This window comes from Botryllus schlosseri, chromosome 14 (genome assembly GCF_051294905.1).
Source record: "Botryllus schlosseri isolate E-star chromosome 14, Bs_hap1, whole genome shotgun sequence".
NCBI classification, from domain to species: domain Eukaryota; kingdom Metazoa; phylum Chordata; class Ascidiacea; order Stolidobranchia; family Styelidae; genus Botryllus; species Botryllus schlosseri.
In genome coordinates, this window is record NC_137249.1 from 13,498,499 (window position 1) to 13,518,391 (window position 19,893).

The 19,893-nt window shown below is 45.1% G+C and overlaps 1 protein-coding gene across 1 annotated transcript; it reads right to left on the reverse strand.

Annotated features, from left to right (window-relative positions):
• Window positions 1–4,541: 4,541 nt before the first annotated feature.
• LOC145456473 (serine/threonine-protein kinase pim-3-like) lies at window positions 4,542–18,630 on the reverse strand. Its single transcript, XM_080334589.1, has 9 exons — window positions 18,174–18,630; window positions 17,987–18,112; window positions 17,824–17,924; window positions 17,709–17,756; window positions 17,262–17,468; window positions 17,010–17,166; window positions 7,605–7,781; window positions 6,507–6,615; window positions 4,542–5,850 (listed from the first exon to the last, which is right to left on the reverse strand). Exons 2-9 carry the CDS (start codon window positions 18,099–18,101, stop codon window positions 5,763–5,765), a joined length of 1,002 nt encoding a protein of 333 aa, XP_080190715.1. The 5' UTR covers window positions 18,102–18,112; window positions 18,174–18,630; the 3' UTR covers window positions 4,542–5,762.
• Between the last annotated feature and the right edge of the window lie 1,263 nt (window positions 18,631–19,893).

A 19,893-nucleotide genomic window follows, 5' to 3' on the forward strand; every position in this document is an offset into this window, starting at 1 on the left:
AACAATTTTCGATTGATTTGTGCGAATGATTTTTTTTTTCGTCAAAAAAGTGCGAATGGTGCTAAAAAATGTTGAAAAGCACTACACTAATCGTAGCTTTTACAATAACTTTGTCTCGTACCATCCATAGTGAATTAATATTTACGGACTATAGTTGTTACCTAATCAAAAGTCTGGTTCGAAACCGGGTGAAGTGGCGGGCATACACTGATTCAGCACATCTGAGCCTACTACACACGGGAAAATGACGAAAAATTTATTTTCTGCTTTCTTTCTTTCAACAATCATCATAATTCGTAATGCCGGTTCAAATGACACGAGGCATGAAGACAGTAGTAAATACCATCATTACAGAATCACATTTGCAACAAGTTACTGTAATGTATTTTTCTCCCTTCAAGGCAGTGGTTCTATGGGTCGCGACCCAAACAATGACAGTCGACGAGCATGTCCAGCACATACAAGTCGAAATACAAGCAATTTCTACTAAATGAATACTAGTCCGCCCTCAAGATTACCAGACCTCGACCTGACCAATCGATCTGACATTCCGTGACACGCCACCTCATTTTCGACGCTTTGCTTTTTTATATTATCTTCCTTTACTTTTCATTCAGTGTGCATGCCTCCTTTTAATATGTATGTAATATTCGTTGAATTTCTAGCAACAAAAAATTTATTGGTGCTTCGCGAGATTTCTTGTTGATAAATTGTACAATGTACAATGTACAATCTACAGTACATACAACGTCACAGTGGTAGGTACTATAGTCAATAAGCGAGACACGAGACACGGCTTGATCATGAAAATGTGATAACCTTTCTATTATTTGAAATAATGATGATATTTGTCGAACAAAGATTTATCCAACAAAGCCTTCTATATTGATATTAGGGCTGGGCACAATGATTCGAGTACTCGGATCTGAATCGAGCATTAATTTTAATGATTCGAGTCGAATAGTAAAATACGATTTTTTTCGAGTACTGAGGTTAGACGCTTCTCGCCACTGAAAGTGAATTTACTAAGGAGAATTATAGCTTTGATACTATTTTCCACTGAGGAAGCCTTGAAACCTTGATTGGCCGTGTCGCTGCATACGAGACACAGTAAAAAGGTACAAACGTTACTGGAAACAACACATTTTCGAAATCATGAGCCTCCCACAACATTGTCAAGAAGCGCAATGAAATCGGTATGGTCAAAAATACCAATTTATCTTTAATGTGACGGATGACAGGCATTTTGTTATTTGTAGTAGCATAAAAAGTAGGCCTACATATTTGAACTTTGACATAGTACATTCTTTTGTGACGTCATAATGAGTGATACTCGAATACTTGACTCGACTCGAAGCATAATACGTGATTCAGAATCAAATCACTCAGGTACTCGATTTTGCCCAGCCCTAATTGATATGTTCGGTAGTCGGAATGGTCGGCACCGACTTAGTCCCGTCATTGCGATCTGAGTAAATAGTAGTACAAATGCGACCCGCAGAGGAAAATAATGCACCCCAATTTCAAATCGCGTGTCAGACTACTCAGACATGCTTCATAGAGATGAGTTGCATACAATTGTTGTCTACGCGTTCTTTATGTCATACCAGGGATATCCCTAATGTCATACATGTTCTTAAACGTACCATATTAATATTTAAAATGCATTGATTTTGATGTGGGAGGCTTGAGTCGTGAGATGCCACTAAATCTGTGATTTGCGTAACGGTCTAAAAAGTTTTTTTAAGAACCACTGCATGCTTTACGGTTGTTGAACTGCTATGAACTTTCAAGTTCGATTGAGCTAATATGAGCCGAACACGCGATATCGTGACTTTCTTTGCTCTTCTCATTTACTCGCACAACACAAGTTGGAGCAGCGTATTATGAAGGTGGCGAGCTCCAATGTGCTCGCTGTCCTTGGTAGTTTTGAAGTTTAATTTCCAAGCCATCAGGCAGAAGCATTAAAACAAAGATGCGGGTTTTTCCCCTTTGGATGAAATGGAGCCTTTGTGTCATACTCTTAAAACGATTTCTGATAGCAAGCATTTGTCACTCGTGGAAAATATGCTGTATGTTACATAGGAGTGTTGGATAGTTTTTATAAAGACTTGGCAATCCAAGCACTAGAAGTTCTTGTACAAAACTCAACAAACTGATTTGGTCGGAAAGGGCTCTTTTGCACTATAATTATAAAATCAATACGAGGGAGCAGAGTTATGCACTTGATAGCCTTAACCTAAAGTTTCATATCTTGACAAATCTTGACATTCATCATTTTTGTAAAACAATTTTCGATTGGTTTGTGCAGACGATTTTTTTTGCAAAAAAAATGTGCGGATGGTGCTCAAAAAGTTTGAAAGGTCATGGCTATATAATAGAGGCTCAGTCACCTGCTAAGTAATTTTGTAGAGATTTGACTAGGATCCGATATAATATATTTTCTGCAATCCCAAAATAATACATAAATCCGTAATATTTTTTATTGATCGTGACAGTATCGAATGTAGATGTTTACACTCGATAGTGACAGTATACAAATTACAAAGTTGAGACCTTCGCTTGATATCAGGTCAGGGGACGCGAACCTTTTTCGTAAATGGGATTATTTGTCCTATATTTTAATTTGTAATCATCATGAGCCATACAACTATATCAATCATTTGTGACGAACACAAACGAAGATTCGTGACGTCAGGTGGCACAAAATTGACGTTCCCTACATATGGTATTTGCCGTGTGCGTCATAGGTGTCGGTCCCGGCGCCATGTTTCATGTGTTGAAAACTGGCGCGATGTCATAACCCCCGCACTAATCAAGGAATGCGGTCGGACTTCTTGGTGTCGCGATGTGATCGATAGAAGCCGCGCAGGGATATTTGGAACTCCCTGATGCCACGACATGACTATCACAAATCCATTTTCCAATAAATATCCAACAGTTTAAAATTCGATTCTTGTGCTCTCGGCAATTCACGAGTTAAGTGAGAATATATCATTTTCATTCTCATTAAATACATTTAAAATTCGTTGAGAAACTAGTTTATGGAAAATCCTACAAATTACGTCATGGGTATTCAAAGATTGGAATGTAAATCACAGACATCTGCCCGACGGCTAGTTTGCCGGGATAGCAGCTAACTTGTAATCAAATAATAAATATATTTGATTGCCGAAATAACCTCGTAATTAAATCCCTCGATAGACATGAGCCCTAGCGTGCTTTACATTTCTGATTAACTCTTTTCTACTGCTGTAAGGCAGAAACGTTCGGATAAAAAGAGTCATTGTTCAGTAATCAACCACTAGCCGGCCACGTCACCTCGAATGGATGTTTCTCTTGTAAAATCGTAAAGAAGAATACAATGAATTTGGATTCGTGATAATCGAAGCACCTGCTTATCGCCAGCTTTTATTTCTCTGATAGCCATACGTCATCATCAAAATTGCCATGCGTGGCTAGCGAACCATAGGTTTCTGACGCTTCTGTTATGTAGCTGTCATTGCATATTCTGATGGGATCATGAACGCCATTCCATGAATCTTTCTACCTCACATGTCAAATTTCATACCGGTGGTATTTCCTAGTTCTGCATCGATGCCGGAATTGATTCTAGCATGGGAAAGTATGATTCCTAGCGGAATGCGCAGTTGCGCACTCGTCGCAAGGTCATGTATTGTACAGTAATAAAGCAACTGATAAACAGATGCGCAATATTCGCGAAATGAAACCGGTTTTCCTCCCCACCGATAATTTCGCAGCGAAAGCTTCTCCCACAACTGCTATCACATTGGCTCGTGAGAAATGTCGCGCGATTACAGCAGTGTGCGTCAGCATTACCCAGGAGAATATACATTAGGAACATCGCGCTTTCCCAATTACGAATTCGATTGCGGTTGATCCAGGAATGATGACTTCCAATCATTGCCTGTATTTCGATGGTTAGTAATCTCGATAGTTACACCCATTTAATGCGGTTGCACGCATCGGTATTGCGGCGCTATGGTTTCCCGATTCCCTTGTAATTCTACACGATACGCATGTGCGTACAGGATAGTATGTATGCAAATTGTTAGGATGTTTGTTTTCGGATCCCCGCCACGCACTGACAAAGGCGCTGCTGTAAACAAAAATGAGGCGGCCACGCCGCGGGCTTGTGGGATAGCATAGGTCGACAAACCTGTTCGACGAATTCGAAATACGTGGTGCGCAAGAACGTGATCATCTCGGTGGCGGCAAACGAAACTGCCCGTGCCGTTAAGCAGGCCTCCGCAATATCAGCTTGTTGATAAGCTAAAACCGACTGGCGTCTGCGATCCTAGGGGAAGCGCAATTCGACTTTTCTCAACGCTGATCGGCAATCAATACCGTAGTGCACTGAACATGCACTTAAGGCTGACTCATAAGCATGCGCCGGGCGCCGTCTCAATACTTCTTCCTGGTAGATGTTTTCCAAAGCGCGTGAACTCGGCGATTTGGAGATAAGAGGTTAAGGTTGCCGCCGCTAACTAAATCTCTAAATTCAATAACCGATACACAAGTCCCGGATTCGAATTGCTTGTTTATTGTATACATTCGTTTAGAATTCCCACGACATGCAACTGAAAACAAAGCGAGCGAGGCAAGGGCTACGGCTGCGCGCCGCAATTTCGCCAGATACCAGGAACTTGATTTGATCAAGTTGTTGTTTTCGACCAATTTACCGACTAGCACCGCACGATATACATCGGCATGGGCGCAGCACCATAATATAGCGCGCAACGGACAGAAAAACACCATTAACAAAAATCGGGTGGGGTTTAAACTCCAAAACAGGGGGTAGCAGGCGTGGTCGTACAGTACACGCCCACAAGCTGACATTCCGCCACGCCTGACACGGGCGCACATTAACAAGTACCATTAAAACTATATACTACCGACATTGCCAATAATAACTTGTGTTCCATTAGTAGGTTGACCGGCAACGTATATAACAATGACAAGTTACGATAGAAAAAATAAATTAAACACGAAAAAAGAGAAAAAAAACAACAGAATAATAACAATAATAATATTAAAATTGAATAAATTAAAAATAAGATCAAGAAATGGTCAAGTTGATGATGTTAAATACGGCGGGGGCTCGTGGATAAACTAAACATGCTACGCATAGTATACAAATCGGACTCCGCCATTGCTGAGCAAGACAAGGTCGACACGGGCGCGCTAGCGAACGATAAAACCCATGGGCATCCGACAGACACGGGGGTAGCGGAAAGCCGCAATAAATAATGATTAAATAAATAAGTATACGGCCTTCGACAGCGAGATAGAGAGTGAAAGGAAAAATACAGCGCGCTACACGAGCGAAGAAAAAACAACAGAAAATAACACGCACACACGAGTTAAAAACCTTAGATGACACAGTCTGCGGTCTCTTTGTAGCCTTCCGCGTCGCAGAGGCCCTGCAGCGTAAACCAGTCGAGTCTGGTCTACACACGGTAGGGTACTAGCCGCATAGTTCGTGCAAGCAGTTGAGCACGATTTTTGAGCGTTGCCGCCGGATATGGCCCTGCGCGGCAATTATGCCGTCACAATCGAACATAGGTCACGGGAGGTCTTTCGGGCGATTCGTTCTCTTGTCGGCTTCCGTGCGGCTCGACGGGTGTGGCAATAAATAAGTTGGGGTCATAAATAAGAATGGGTAGAAGCTGGAGAAATAAATAGCAGTGCTGCGGCGCGGCGAGAGAGTTTGTGTACGCGGGAGCGATACGCCGGCTTTATCATAAGCTGTCGTTGCTGTCGGTGGCGCACGCTCCGTCTGAGCTTTCTGATATCGTTCTGATGTGGTTTCCGCCCATTTCACAATGCCTGTGAGGGATAAACGGGAAACGTAAGTTTTGCGTTCTGTCGCCGTGCGTCATTTCCTACAGTCTGCCGGGCCGCGCGGCGTAGCACAAGCGCTATAGTATACAGAGTTGCGGTTAGCAACGGAGTACTTCTGCCTCTCTGGAGTGCTCAAGTAGGTTTTGCAGCACTTCGGCGAGGCTACCATTTTCAGACTACTACCACTTCTACGTAACTGTATGAGCCAAACCACTTCTTTTTTCGCCTACTATTTTGTATTTAGAAAGCATAGTTTCGAGATATGTTTGCATCACTAGGCCTATTTATCAGTGAAATTGTCTCAAGTAGGGGACAAATAGTCGCTGAATCACGGTGACTGAGTATATTTTCGAAAATCGTGAACCTATTTGCGGCGTCATTCGCAAAGATACATCTTTCAATTTCGATACTAGCCACATCCGAATATCCGCTAAAAGCATGTGAATCCTCGACTCGGCTTTTCAAAACTATAGTCGGGGAGTACTTTTAATACCTCCATTTTCTACTTCCGCTTGTAGTAGTTCCGGCACGTCTCGAATATCGCTACTTCTACTCCTAATCGACTTGAAATTGACGGCATTACTGCAATGCAAACTCTCGACTACTTGGACCGCCCCTAGCATTATCCAAAAGATATTCACCTGGATATGAAGTCGCCTTTCAGCATCCAAGGGTGGATCATGATTTGTTCCAAAGTCGGCCTTTCGGACGGCCGCAGCGACAGGCAACTCCTTATCAGATTTTGGCATTCTGTACGAGAGAGAAAGCGAAACGGTCAGAATTCGAAACAAAGAAACATAACCGGCGATCAGTTCCGGGAAAGGCGTATTTACGAAGCGGGATTGCTATTCCGATTAGGCGCACGCGCATTACAAAAGCCTTGTTTTTAACGACCCCGTCATTACCTATAGTCGAGATTGCGTTGTATTAAATTCGCGCCTCGCTAATGCCTATTTCGACCGAGAGCGAAACTATCGCACGCTATAATTTAGCCCGCCCAAGCCAATCTAATTGCGTTAGGCTAACACGGAATTTCGATAAGTCAAAGAGGTATCTTAATCTCAGTGCGGCAGTAACTTATCCTAGCTAGAAGGTCGCGTAAGCCCGACCCCAGACGAATTTTCCCGTTGTTTACATCGGCACGCGAAAAATTCGCAGATAGTACCGCCTACAGACGTCGCAGGCCTTCGATCGGCATTCGCAGTGCGTCATAATGCTAAAGCACGCGCGCATGAATAAACACCGTCACGTCAGACGCCGCGTGTCGCTACCATCGCCGGGACGTGACGATGTCGCCCGCTCACACCCGGGAGCGTTCGGAAATTTCCAGCCTTTCCACAGCGCAAGGTTTATTCTCAGAACTCCAAATCATCGTTGCGACTGCGAATTTCGGGCTATTTATGGCGGCCGGCGGCACATGAGACGCAAGCGGATGTAGGCATATTAACGCGCATACCGAGAGGTACTTGGAACTGACAACATCGAATCCGCAAATAGAACGCCCTTATCGTTTCGCAACCATACAGTGCGATAAAGCAGCACCGCGTGTATTCCCAAAAATTCCAAATACCGACCTTGGGACCGTGTGACGTCAAGCAAATTACGCGAACCGCTTTTAATTAAAATTACTCGCGACCAAAATAGCACAGCTGTTACGCGTCCGTACGCGAGTTCGCGTACGGCACAAAAAGTCAGCGCACGCGAGGCCGAGGAAAAGTACAAAGTAAAAGCCAACCGACCTGTTGATATAGGTCTTGTAAACTGTACATCGGCACGCATGATTTCCTCGTCTCTTTCAAACGGAATGTCGCCGCACACCATGTCGTACAGGAGTATCCCGAGGGACCACACCGTGGCGGAACGTCCGTGGTAACGGTGCGATCGCACCCACTCGGGCGGACTGTAAACTCTCGTGCCTGGAAATAGAACGGAATTCCGATTATTGTTGGTTGACGCGACCCCCGAGTGCACCTGGAGGATTACAAGTAACAACACAACTTCGATATATCGTGGCGACCAGCGCTAATAGCCTACAACTCGCGTAAACATCGCCATGGCGACGCGCGCCTTTACGCATTCCTGTGCCACTCGTGAGCGGAAGCGTTCAAAACACGGATCAAACATAGGAACATCTATATTTCCTTCGTAAACAAGCGGCTTTGTGTCTTTCCTTAAATAAGGGTCGCGGGAGATATTGCTAACACGACGACCTATAATCGCGCGGCGATAACAAAGATTGTCGTTTTAACGTTTCTAGTAGCCGATAGTCAGGATTTCCCCGTGGTAAACAATGTGTCGCTAAACCCCTCGACTATACGAAACCAGCAAATAGATCACAGAAACTTCGAGCATAAACGACACCACTCGATGCTGACCTACTCCACTGCGCGACATTTGATATTTAAACAACACGAACGCGTAAGCACGTATAGTAATCGATCAAATTCGCGTCGTGTGTCCTTAATACGAGAATACCAGCGAGGCTACCCGGATGTTCCCATCGATTTTCGACTGGCCATCAGTTGCGAGCGTGATCGAGTCGGTGGCTACCAGTTGTAATTTCCCGAGCGCCTCCGCTGTAGGTACGGAGGCAAACAAAGAAAAACCACACTGCGCTAACCCACGGAGCCGGATTGCGCCAGAATAAGGCGCTCACCGTACCAATTAAAATCAAGACTTGATCTGCAATCATTAGGGCATTCATAATGGCGTCAGCGCTAATCAAAATAACTCCACGCAAAAACGCACGGGTTCGCTTTGCGCGTCATGCATTGATCTTATAGCAAATACGCGTAATTTGTCACGCCACGAATAGCACTCAGCGTCTCGAAATAGCATATGTTCTCTCTGTATAGAATCTCGGGAGGGCGCGCGTATCGACGCTAATTTATTCACGACCCAATCATTTACGCACAATGAAGCGTGCAGAGTGCAGACGGATACCGCGGATGAAAATTCGAGTCAGGTCACGCATTTCCTACGCTTTCTGGGTATTTTTACGCCCGCACCTTAGCCATGTTATTATGATTATTCAACCCGCGAACAGCCGCGCAGTCATCTTACACGGTACAGCAATCATCCCGAAATCCTACCGTTTACGAAGCGTTTTACAAGCTACAATAGCGCGAGGTGTGAGTTTATTTGCGTTCTGCGTTGCAAATGGAATGTTAATCGGTTACCAGCGCCCGGTAGTAACAAGCCCCGCTACCCAGAAGAGAGCTAACAATGACTTATCGTCGCCAAACTCGATCGGCTGGTTCATTGCCGCAAGCCAACGGCGGCATTTTCGATGCTTCCAAAGGAAGAACATTGTAAACCAGCGTGTTATACAAAAATACATCGAAACTGTCTCTGGTTTCGGTTGTACTATAGCCCGACATCGATGAGCTGAGTAATCTTTATTTCGTTGTATATACGCGTCTATATCAAGACTATTCACCCAGCGCGTATATAGTTAAAGTATCGTTTCCGGATATGTTTAGGCGGTCGTAGGGAATATGAAATATCTTCGAGAAGTCGCGTTAGCCAAGATAATATGTGCGCTTGACGTACTTTGTAAACCAATCGCACTATACGCTGACTAAGTAGCTCGACAGAAAAAATACCTATTTTGCATTCTCACCTCAAGGAAGATACACACTCAGCAATACTAAAATAGTCGTTATTTCCCAGTAGAAAATATCACTTTGTCGAACGCGCGGCTGGCACCACCAATGTGCACCAGACGTACATATTTATAAATAGTGCGTGCAGAATTTCCGAACAATGCGCGGATAGCGATTAGACATTCTTCGGATACCTCACGAAGACATCCGTAGGCATGCGACATTGCAACTGTTTCGAATATTTTCGAGACGAGAATATAGACTACAGTTATACACGCAAAGCCATCAAATTCTATTAGAAACGGCAGCTGCGCGTGATGTAACTGTCTATTATTATTCACCTAATGTCGGTTTCCGTAGCGGCACGCGCGGCAAGTTTTATGTGCATTACGTAATGCGAATCTCGGGTCCGTAACGATTTTTGCTGTACTCCTTGTCACTGCGAGGTCCCCTTGGGCCCGGAAAATTTAATTTGCGCCGCACGGGCCAGTTCGAATCACGCGGCATTTACAAACAATGGCGACCTGGCGCTGGAATTTTCCCCTAGTTTCGGCGACTGGCAGATATTGCATTACGTCAGTTTAATTTTGGATTGTTGGCGGTCGCGGCGGGGAATACACACACCTCCTCGAGGACGGAGATGCGTGTCAAAACATCTCGAATATCGTCTTCGAAGGCAAATAATAATTTCAACTCGGAAGTTATACTGGTTTCGATTGAGTCATAGCGTTTACTGTTTACGTATTCGGCGAACGCGAGTGCAGGTAACAGCACGGGGAAAACAAAATGCTCTTTCCAATTTCCACCTGACGTAACAATCACGATTGTCAGCCAAGAGACAACGCCCAAGTTTCATAAGTGAAGCAGCGAGTCGCCCGCGCTGTGACGCAACAAGGTCCTAATTATTAAAAAACGACGTACGAAAAGATCGCGCAAACAGCAGGCGTCCTTCCAGGTATCGGGATGTTATTTGCATTACGCGTTCTCGCATTAGTGACGAAGGCATGTGGCACTGAAAAGTTGCTGAACTTTGCGCGATATAGTAACAGTACCGCGCTGGTAAACACACAGTAAGACGCCGTGCTGGTATTTGCAGTAGAGTCACACAAAAGTCAACGTGCAGGGTCGTGGACTCTGGATTCAACGGGAGAATTTATCTAACACGGGTACAACAGTGCCAATATCGGCGCTTTTGAGTCTTTTCGCGCAAGGCAAGACCCCTGTACAAATAAAATCGGTGGGAACCGCGTCGACGCCCTGATTACACAGAACGCACACCGCGAGAATGCACGGAATGCACGACGCACCTGCAATGCAACGCTAGAAACGAGATACCGACTACATGTTGCTGTGGTATCGTGCAAACGAATAGAAAACAACACTGCAACGGACACCGATCCAGACAAAATACCACTGGTGCTTGCAACCGCTATTACCAGTTTCGATAGAGTGGGTTTCGGAAGCGCGTAGACGCGTTCAATGATAAAATGTATACTATAGCGAAAATAGCCCACCAAAACAACGCATATATGCAAAGACGTCGCGATGTTATGATACGCAAGCGCGCCTGCTAAGCTCGTCTAGTCACAGATATACGAGGCGTCGCAACATAGACTTTAACCCGATAAACGGGTATCGATCAACAACTGCGTTTACGACTCGCGCAGTTTTCGGACTATGATCTATACCGCGGCGCCGGCAGTCTTGAAAAAGCACCTTCGCGAATTCCTTGACACTTAATAATCATTGTCAACGTATAATTCCGAACGTAGTGTATCCTCGAGGCGTTATATTCGAACTTGCTAACGACTCAAGAATCCCAGACTGGCAGACGACGGGAAATTATCACTAATTATGAAAGCGGAAATGGTGGAACATGAATTTGTACCGCATACCGGAAATCGACAAGCAATAGAGAGCGAATCGAGCAAGAAAGTTGAGTTTGTGTGTAACAATCAAGAGGCGGAAAGCGCGGGTAGCAAAACGCATCAACGATCTAAGCCCGTTTGCCGCGCGAAAACCTTTTGAAATCCCGCCACCAGTTCAACGGGCGCAACAAAGGCAGCACTCCCGGTAAAGTCGCGATCGCGACCCTTGAAATCGCGAAACGCTATTTTCCGACACACTCGAAACGGTATTTAGGAACCGGACACAATGTCGCTTATGAATAGTCTCGGCCAAGTGGATATTTGGCAGCACATCGTAAACACTCGACGATAGCTAGCGTTAAGCTCAAAGCTACAAGCAGGTGACAGAACGCGAGAGCTTTCGAAACGCCTAAATAAAGACAAGTACCATAAACAATAGCCACATGGATCCCACGGTAAACGAATTGTCGACGAAATTAGCTGAAGATACTCAGTGTTCATCGCTTCAAACTCCAAGCCATTAAACAATTTAAACATAGCAGAGATACTACACTGTAACCGTGTAACACGTCGCCATAATAGCCCGTCTACATTCCAGGTTAATCGATCGTAAATTACGTTTGATTGCCGTAGAAGATTTTGTGAAAGCGGGAGTTAAAATTCCAATCATTCAATGACTTTCGCGTTTAAACTACGGCGAAGCCCGCGATACGCAAGTCCACATCGTGTACCGACGGAATTGTATAGATGAAACGCGTAAGCGCGCGCAGGAGAAAACGACCAAAGGCTTGTTTTCGCGCCGTTGCTTTTCCAACGGCCACACCTGAAAAGACGTTCCAACGCTTCGGGTGAAAAGCGACTTTTGAAAGGTTAAACGTACACGCTCGATCCAGTAACCGGAGTGGAATGCGAGGAATTCGATGGCCGGATGAACGTTAGCAAAGGAGCCGTAAATCGCCCGCCCTTTTTGCGTTTCTCTCCCATTGTGGACACAGGGGCTTGTGACACGGATTTGCATACTACTAAGGAGAGCGCGATTGATCGCGCTACGGCGAGTGGCAACAGAAAAACTTTTTAGCGCGCTGCGAAATTTCGAGTCCGCGCCGAGAGCTTTTTCTCGGGCCGAAATATTTCATGACATCACGCATGCGGAATGTCAGACATTTCGAAAAGTACGCGTTCGTGACCATTTTTAACGGCGAAAAATAACAAGCAGTACTTTGAAAGGCGGCTTGCGCACGCCGTTGTACGCGGAACGCACGCGATGAGCAATGGTAAACACAGGAAATTCGCCATCCGCAGCATTACAGAGAATCCGCCGAGATGCACACACAGATACACATCCGACCGTGTGGCGTTTCTGATTAACAGTTAGCGGTTCGGGAAGGAAGCGCGGCGGGGTTGAGTGGCGCAAGCGGCAATCGACCCTCATTTTTTCTGTGCACTTGTAACTTACGAGTTGTAACCAATCCCCGATGGCGGGAAAAGGACACAAAGGCGATTTCATCGCGACACGGTAACGCGAGCCCGCGCGCATCGCGACAAAGACAGATCAAAGGCATTTGAGGCAATTTACGCGCGTGACGTAACCCCGCAAATGCGCACTTAATGGCGGTGTTCGGCAACCTGCGCCGCGCTAAAAAGAGCCTCCAAAATTCAGCGCGCGAAAGCGTAAATTGCGTCTTACGCGCCCATAATGAGCGGATTACAAGGGCCTCTTCCCTCGCGTCGCTGTAGGTGGATTTCGCGCTACAAAGTATCGCGTGTTTGCTTAGAAATTCCGTAACCCCGCGTACCGTTGGCAGTATCTAATCATCTTAAGACAACAGAGCCCGAATACGTTGTAGCGAACGGCAACGGCCGTCAACAAAGGATCTACCTCTTAGCCCCCGCCGGAACCCATGCTACGTATGACGAGGCTTGCAAAAATGCGGGTGGATATTTAGAGTGAGCGGGTTCCCACGATAGCGCGCAATTCCGCGACTTTGGTGGGCCAATTATTTCAAATTGCCAGAGCCGTTGATGTCACTGCGCACAAAACACGTAGACATAAAGTGAACAGATGGAGACGGAATAGCAGCAGAACCGTGCTGTACGTGAACTATCGTCAGCAGAGGTCATCGATAACCTGCATTGCCTACTCAAGTTGTTATGTTATGTTTTATTTGACCCCCTCTGATCGTCACACAGTTTCGCAGTTACGGATGCATGCGTCTCAGAGACACAAAGTATAACAAACAACAGCAAAGCACCTCGCAGGAACCATACGCCGCTACCGACATTAATCATGACGCCGAAGTCGTGTGAATGATCGAGAAGGGAAGACAGCCATCCGGCAATCGTGCCGGCATCACGAAATAACATCGCAGCTGTTTTGCTATTGATTGGTTCTCGCGCGCGTACTCGCGGCAGCAGCGCGCGCGGCGAAGCGTAACAAAATAAGCGATTGTTCAATGTTCATTCACAAAGTCGGGATTAGCGGCCGATCATCGCCGGGCCGCATCTGCTGGGATCGATTGAAAGATTGATTCCGTTGACCTCGCGCGCGCGGAACTGCTGCTTGAGCGCAATACGCCGAAGCGAACGAAGTATCGTTAGTGACCAGTGTAGGTCAAAAGTGGTCAGCGTTGCTGTAAATTTCTACTGTGTTACATATATAGTAGCATACTTTTTGCAGGATGTATCTTGCGATTGACGCAAAAAGACTGACAACACAAATATATGTAATTTCTACGTATGGCAGGTGGACTGGTAAAATTAATACAGACTTAACACAAACCACTCAAGTAGTGCAAAACCTCATGGATACTCCGAAAAAAATATATACCGTAGTCCGTAACTGACGACTACACTCTGAAATTGGGAAGTATGCTCTTCCGAGAAAGCGAAACAATAGAGGCTATAAACAAGACGATAATAAACACAGGCGAGCTTCATTTCAAAACTACTAGCGATCGGTTTCCGTTCAATAATTTATAGCTGGCATTCATCTCGTGACCTTATAGCGAACGGGTGTTGCCTCGGATATAGGCACCAAAATGGGCGTGGTTTCGATACAGCAACAAGCGTTGCGAATTACGTCGACATCTGCAGCTGCGAGAGCAGCGACATATGGCAGACGGGTTTATTTCGTTCGCAGCGTACGAGCGCCTATCGAAGGAAAAGGGGCGGAAAATCGGCGGAATTGATCAGCGCTGCAGCACAACGCCGCGCGGATGATTGCCCGCCGAGAGCATTTCGATTAATCAACGCTGGAGAGGATCAATTACAGCCAGATACGAAAGCGGATCGCGCCAATTATTCTGGGAGCACCACGTCTAATTACACCATCGGATTAAGTTACCAGCGTGTAGTAGCGAGCGATCCAAGGCCTGTCCTAAATAAGGGCATGAAGACAAAGACAAAAAAAGTCTTGAATGCGCAACCAACGAACATTCAAAGAATGCTCCGACAAGGCAATTCTCATTGTTGGCATTTTCACGGCTTTTACAGCGGTACTGTTTGACAACGGGAGCGCGGTTACATCGGAAATCGTTTCTCAAGAATTCCCGCCTAAACAAACACGGCGCGCGCATGCGCGCTAAAGAGTCTTATAGGGTCTGAACTTAAGCGCGCTGCAGCGGTGACTAACACAATAATGACCGTTGCGCGGTTGCTAGGCTTCGTTGTTTGGTTTTAGGTGGTACGCGCGGCGAGCTGGCGCGAGATAGCGCGTATTTTCCTAGTAAATACAGGCGGTTAAGCTAAATACCTGGATAGTAACTCATCGATAGGCGTATCCGAGCAATGTGTCGACAAGCGCGTATCTCGATTGGTTAATGCGAGCGCTACGTCGCTTTGATATTCCACTTAGCAGCGCGTGATAGTTGGCGAATTCCGTATGACTCATGCCATACGCGATGATTCGGGTGATTTTATATAACATGTCCGTTAGACCCGCGGCCGTTGGATACGGGTGTTGGTTTAATTTGGAAAGTACCTCATTTGTTTAAGTTTCAAATACGGGAAGGCGCCTTACAAATGCAAACAGTAATACGGACAGGGTAGAACAATGGGGGTGATAACTCATAATTATATATGCCATGCAAATTCGTCAGTATTCAAATCGCGGGGAATTTGAATGCGATGTGGATCCTCGTAACACTTCGGTGAAGTGTTGATAAATTGAATCATTGCGTCGAAAAGTGAAACTACCATAGGTCTGCTTGAAAGTAAATTATTCAGAGAGGTGGTTTTATGCTCTCAAGGTCTCGATGAATCATCAATCCACTAAGTTCAGCACAATACCTTTTTGCTCATTGGCCGAGCGAAGACACACGCCGTCGGCGCATTACCATTAATACTAATGCCCTCGGATTCAAACAATAGGCCGAGTCGCACACGAAGTTCCGCCGATTCACGCAGGTGGTCCGGGTCGCTCGTGACAACCAAAGTTCGACAGCTCATAGTAAACGAGCGCGCGCAGAGACCTAGCGTATGCGCGAGGTTGAAATAAAGGACACATTACCCCAAACGGTATCGAATTACGCCTTCGTGTCGTCGGGAAAAAGCCTAGGATATTTTCGAGTAGGTTACCGTAGCGCGCGGAGCACGACTGGCGTAACTCTCGTAACGCGTTCTTTCCATTGTGGAAAATGAGCGCTACGATCACGTGACGCAGCGTTGCCTTAGTGACCGTAGTAGTAGAGAGGGGCCGTCACAACAGAGGAAGATCAATAAACAGAGGATGCCTACGCGAAACACAATTCCTGGAATGGGCGTAGCCTCCTTGAACAAAGAATTCGAAGCGGTTCGCCCCGTTCGGGACACAATACCGCTAATCGCTTTTATGTACAATCGTACATAGCTTACTTACGCAATTCGACGCCTGAACTCAATTAGGTGCTCGCGCTTACTTTAAACGCCAGTTACTGTCGCACCGAAAAAGTTCATTTGTCCGCGATTAGGGACAGTAATAAATGCTCTGCACGTCAAGCCAACGTCACCGAATCCGACATTACGAGTGTTTAGCGCGGAATTTGATGAATTGCTACTAATAACATTCCGTAAGAAACATTCCGGGTCAAGTCACGCGAAAAGTATTCGTTCATTTGTTTACTTGAAGCGACTATTGTCGAGTCGTGACTTGACAACGCTCGACGAACAAAGTCATACCGCGGCGGACACTACTATAGCAGGATGATACAGCAATTTCACAGCACGACCGAAAGCTCAACTTTGAAGTTAGCAGAGCGACGTAGCGGCAGTGGTTTTACCAACACAACGCACAAATACCAGACACTTCGAAATTCAAGAGTCCGTACACGCAATCAACTTGATACCGCTAGCGGGAATCGCGTTTCCACGTGAACCATTCAATGGAAAGTAAAACAGCGATGGTATCACACTGAAACTGATTTCTCGATAATTGGAAACAGCGCCATTGCACTCGGCCGACAACAAGTTAATAAGATTGTGAGAACGCTCAATATCAGATTTCTCATGCGATCCTGCAACCCCAATCATCTTGTAGCGCGTCGCTTACACTAAGCGTTGTAACACGAGCGGTTAAAATGTTAGGAAACCCGAAATAGGACAGTCGAGTGAGAAGATGCGTAACGTTACAAGAATTGCGTTACATATAGATAGTGTTGTTATAGCTCGCTCAGCCGAAACATAACGAGGCACATACCGTCGAAATCTGTGTAGACTGTGTCTTTCAAAAAGGCCCCGGAGCCGAAGTCGATCAGCTTCAATGTGTGCGTGCTGAGGTCCACCAAAAGGTTTTCGTCTTTGATATCGCGGTGAACAATGCCGCACTTATGGCAGTGTTCGACAGCCTGGAGCACCTATCGAATGAGGATTTGTAGTAACAACCCGTAATGCGGAGTGGCGCGGAGAGCGTTCGCGGGACATAGTTGGAATAGATCGGAAATTTGCGTACCTGCCAGAAAAATGTCCTCGCCACGTCTTCTTCCAGGTATTTCTTTTCTGAGATAAAATCGAACAAGTCCTGGCACCAGTCCGGTTTTTCCATAACCACGATGAAACAGTCTGACTTTTCGTACCAGTCGAGTAATCCAATTATATGCTTGTTGGGAAGGGTTCTTTCCAGGAGTATAATTTCCATAGGGACAGGACGGCCATTCAGCTGTAAAACACACTCGTGAATAAGGAAGCAGGCACAGCGAGTTGCATAACGGTATTTGCATGTCTTCATTCAGAAAATACACCTTCAAGGAAGTCTGCGTTAAGCGCTGTACCGAAGTACTATGATCCGGATAAGCAATATCCGTTATGATTTGTCATTTCAATTTAAGGTCCGATTAGTCACGTCTCGCGCATAGACAGAGCTAAAATCTAGACTGCCGTTATAATCATAATATCTTACCTGTCCCCAGACCTTTACTTTTGACTTCGCAATATACTTTATGGCAACCTATCGAATATTATTAATAATGTTGTTAAGCACACACACGAGTGGTTATTACTTCCAATTTACTTACTGGCATATTATTACTAAGTTTACGTCCAGAATAAACAACGCCGAAGCCGCCATATCCGAGTTGTCTGTCTGTTTCGTAGCATTTTTCGAAGCACGAAGACGCTGAATTAAGATTAATAACAAATAACACCGCGATTCTACACTTAATTAGAGTGAATACGCACTGTTTGTGTTTGTCTTCGTCGGCTGTTGCACTTGTGGTTGATGAGAAGGCTCCTGGTGTGATACACTGGAGGAGCAGATATTTCCAATGTTCAGCTTCTTGGGAAATTGTAGCATGGTGTCGTATCCTGTCCGCGTCGAACACGGATGTTGTGTTACACAATCCGTAAATATAGGCTGTCGACTTACGTAATCGATGTCGGCGATATCGCTTGGCCGGAAGAATTGCGCTTGAAGTCCGGTGTCTGAACTGTCTTATTACCAGTGCAGTTCAATACAAATTTATGTATATTGTAGTAGTTTCAATTAATCGCAAGCTGAATTCAATATAGAGAATTATGAATGATAGCATCCCAAATAACCTATCCCGATGGTGACAATTCCTCGTCAACAAATATCTGAAGCGCAGTGATACAGGCTCTTTATAATTCTCGCACTATCTGCACTCAAATATGCACTACGAATACCAGTTATCTCTATGCTACTCCTGCCTCTCTATACCAATACAGGAACTCATCATTCCAGTTATTCATATTAATAGCGGATCTTAACTCTGACTACGAATTTATGAAGACAATAACACTGTAACACTTATGTGCCGCAATCCCCTATTGGCCCTGCGACCCGCACGAGACGCGAGAGAAAACGAATTGATTACGCGAGAGTCGTCTCACGAAGTATCTGAATCGAGGATACATCGAGGAGGTCATTTTTTTCTTTTCTCTCGTTATTTTTCTCTTATGTCATGATTCACGGAAAAGTCCCGGTTTTTCAAGTCATCGCGCGCGTAGGACCTATTTTTAATGACGTGATACACAAAAGGTACTTGCGTAATAGGTGCGTTGTTTTCTTCAAAGAAACAATGTCGAAGATTGTGTTGCAATTGTCAATGAGTTCCACTTTTAGCGGGAATGGCGAGTTGCACGCAGGTGCAGCAGCAAATGAGATGGATAATAACGTTTGTGAATTACTCTCACTGGCTGAGGCATTGAATTTTCAAGAATAGAGATTTGCATTTTCGGTACTGATTCGTATCCGGGTGTATTTGTGGCAGCGGCTATTCAAATATAATTTCATTAATGTGATTTGATAGGTACCTTCAACTTTCAAACACTACCTAAGAGACTATTATAACTCTATTTAATCACGATATTACTGACCAGATTTACACAGAGAGCGAAATGTGAGAACTTACGATACCAAATTTAAATGTATTCAGAGAAACAAGTGATAATTATATATTAATAAGTTTCGTCCTCAAGTATCCACTTAGATATATACGACCGCTTTCTGTGGAAAACAGGCACAGGTGAAGATATTCTTATAGACGTATCCCACTCAAAGGCGAATGGCTCTTAAGGCGAGTTCACACACACCCGGTTCGTACGGTAAATTCGCGCGTAACGCACGTATCGCAAGATCGAATTCACACATCCACGACTCGCGATAATAAGTAAAGCCAAGTAAAGCCAGAAGCCGTTGTCTGCAAATCTTGTGCAAAGGAGGCCTATTGCGAACTCGAGATAAATGGAGTGTGATTCGCATTGCTGCGTTGCACAAAACCACTCGGTGATCAACGAATGGATGCTGAATAAGCCTACGACTGAAAGTGAAACACCAATTGCGGATACCCATTGATTTGTGCTCGATTTCTGCGATAAACCATTCCGCGATAAGACGGCCTTTTGTTTCTGATGTATCAACACATAAAAGTCAAATGTACCACACACACACTACGGTTGTGATACTAAAGAGCAAGATATCGCCTATCGCAACATGGTACATGCATATGCCGAAAGCCGTACTGAAACTTTTTATATGTGACACAATTCAACTCAATACAGGTTATATTCAAACACTCAGGTGCAGATTTATCTCCTGCATTCCTGTATAAACTTCATTGTCTCTT

What these genes read in the sequence shown, in the direction of transcription:
- LOC145456473 (XM_080334589.1), bottom strand. Translation starts at nt 18,101, where the DNA reads ATGCTACAATTTCCCAAGAAGCTGAACATTGGAAATATCTGCTCCTCC. An exon ending in AACTTAGTAATAATATGCCA is followed by an intron (nt 17,757 to 17,823) that starts GTAAGTAAATTG and finishes AATATTCGATAG; the next exon opens with GTTGCCATAAAGTATATTGC. An exon ending in CGAGGACATTTTTCTGGCAG is followed by an intron (nt 17,167 to 17,261) that starts GTACGCAAATTT and finishes CTCATTCGATAG; the next exon opens with GTGCTCCAGGCTGTCGAACA.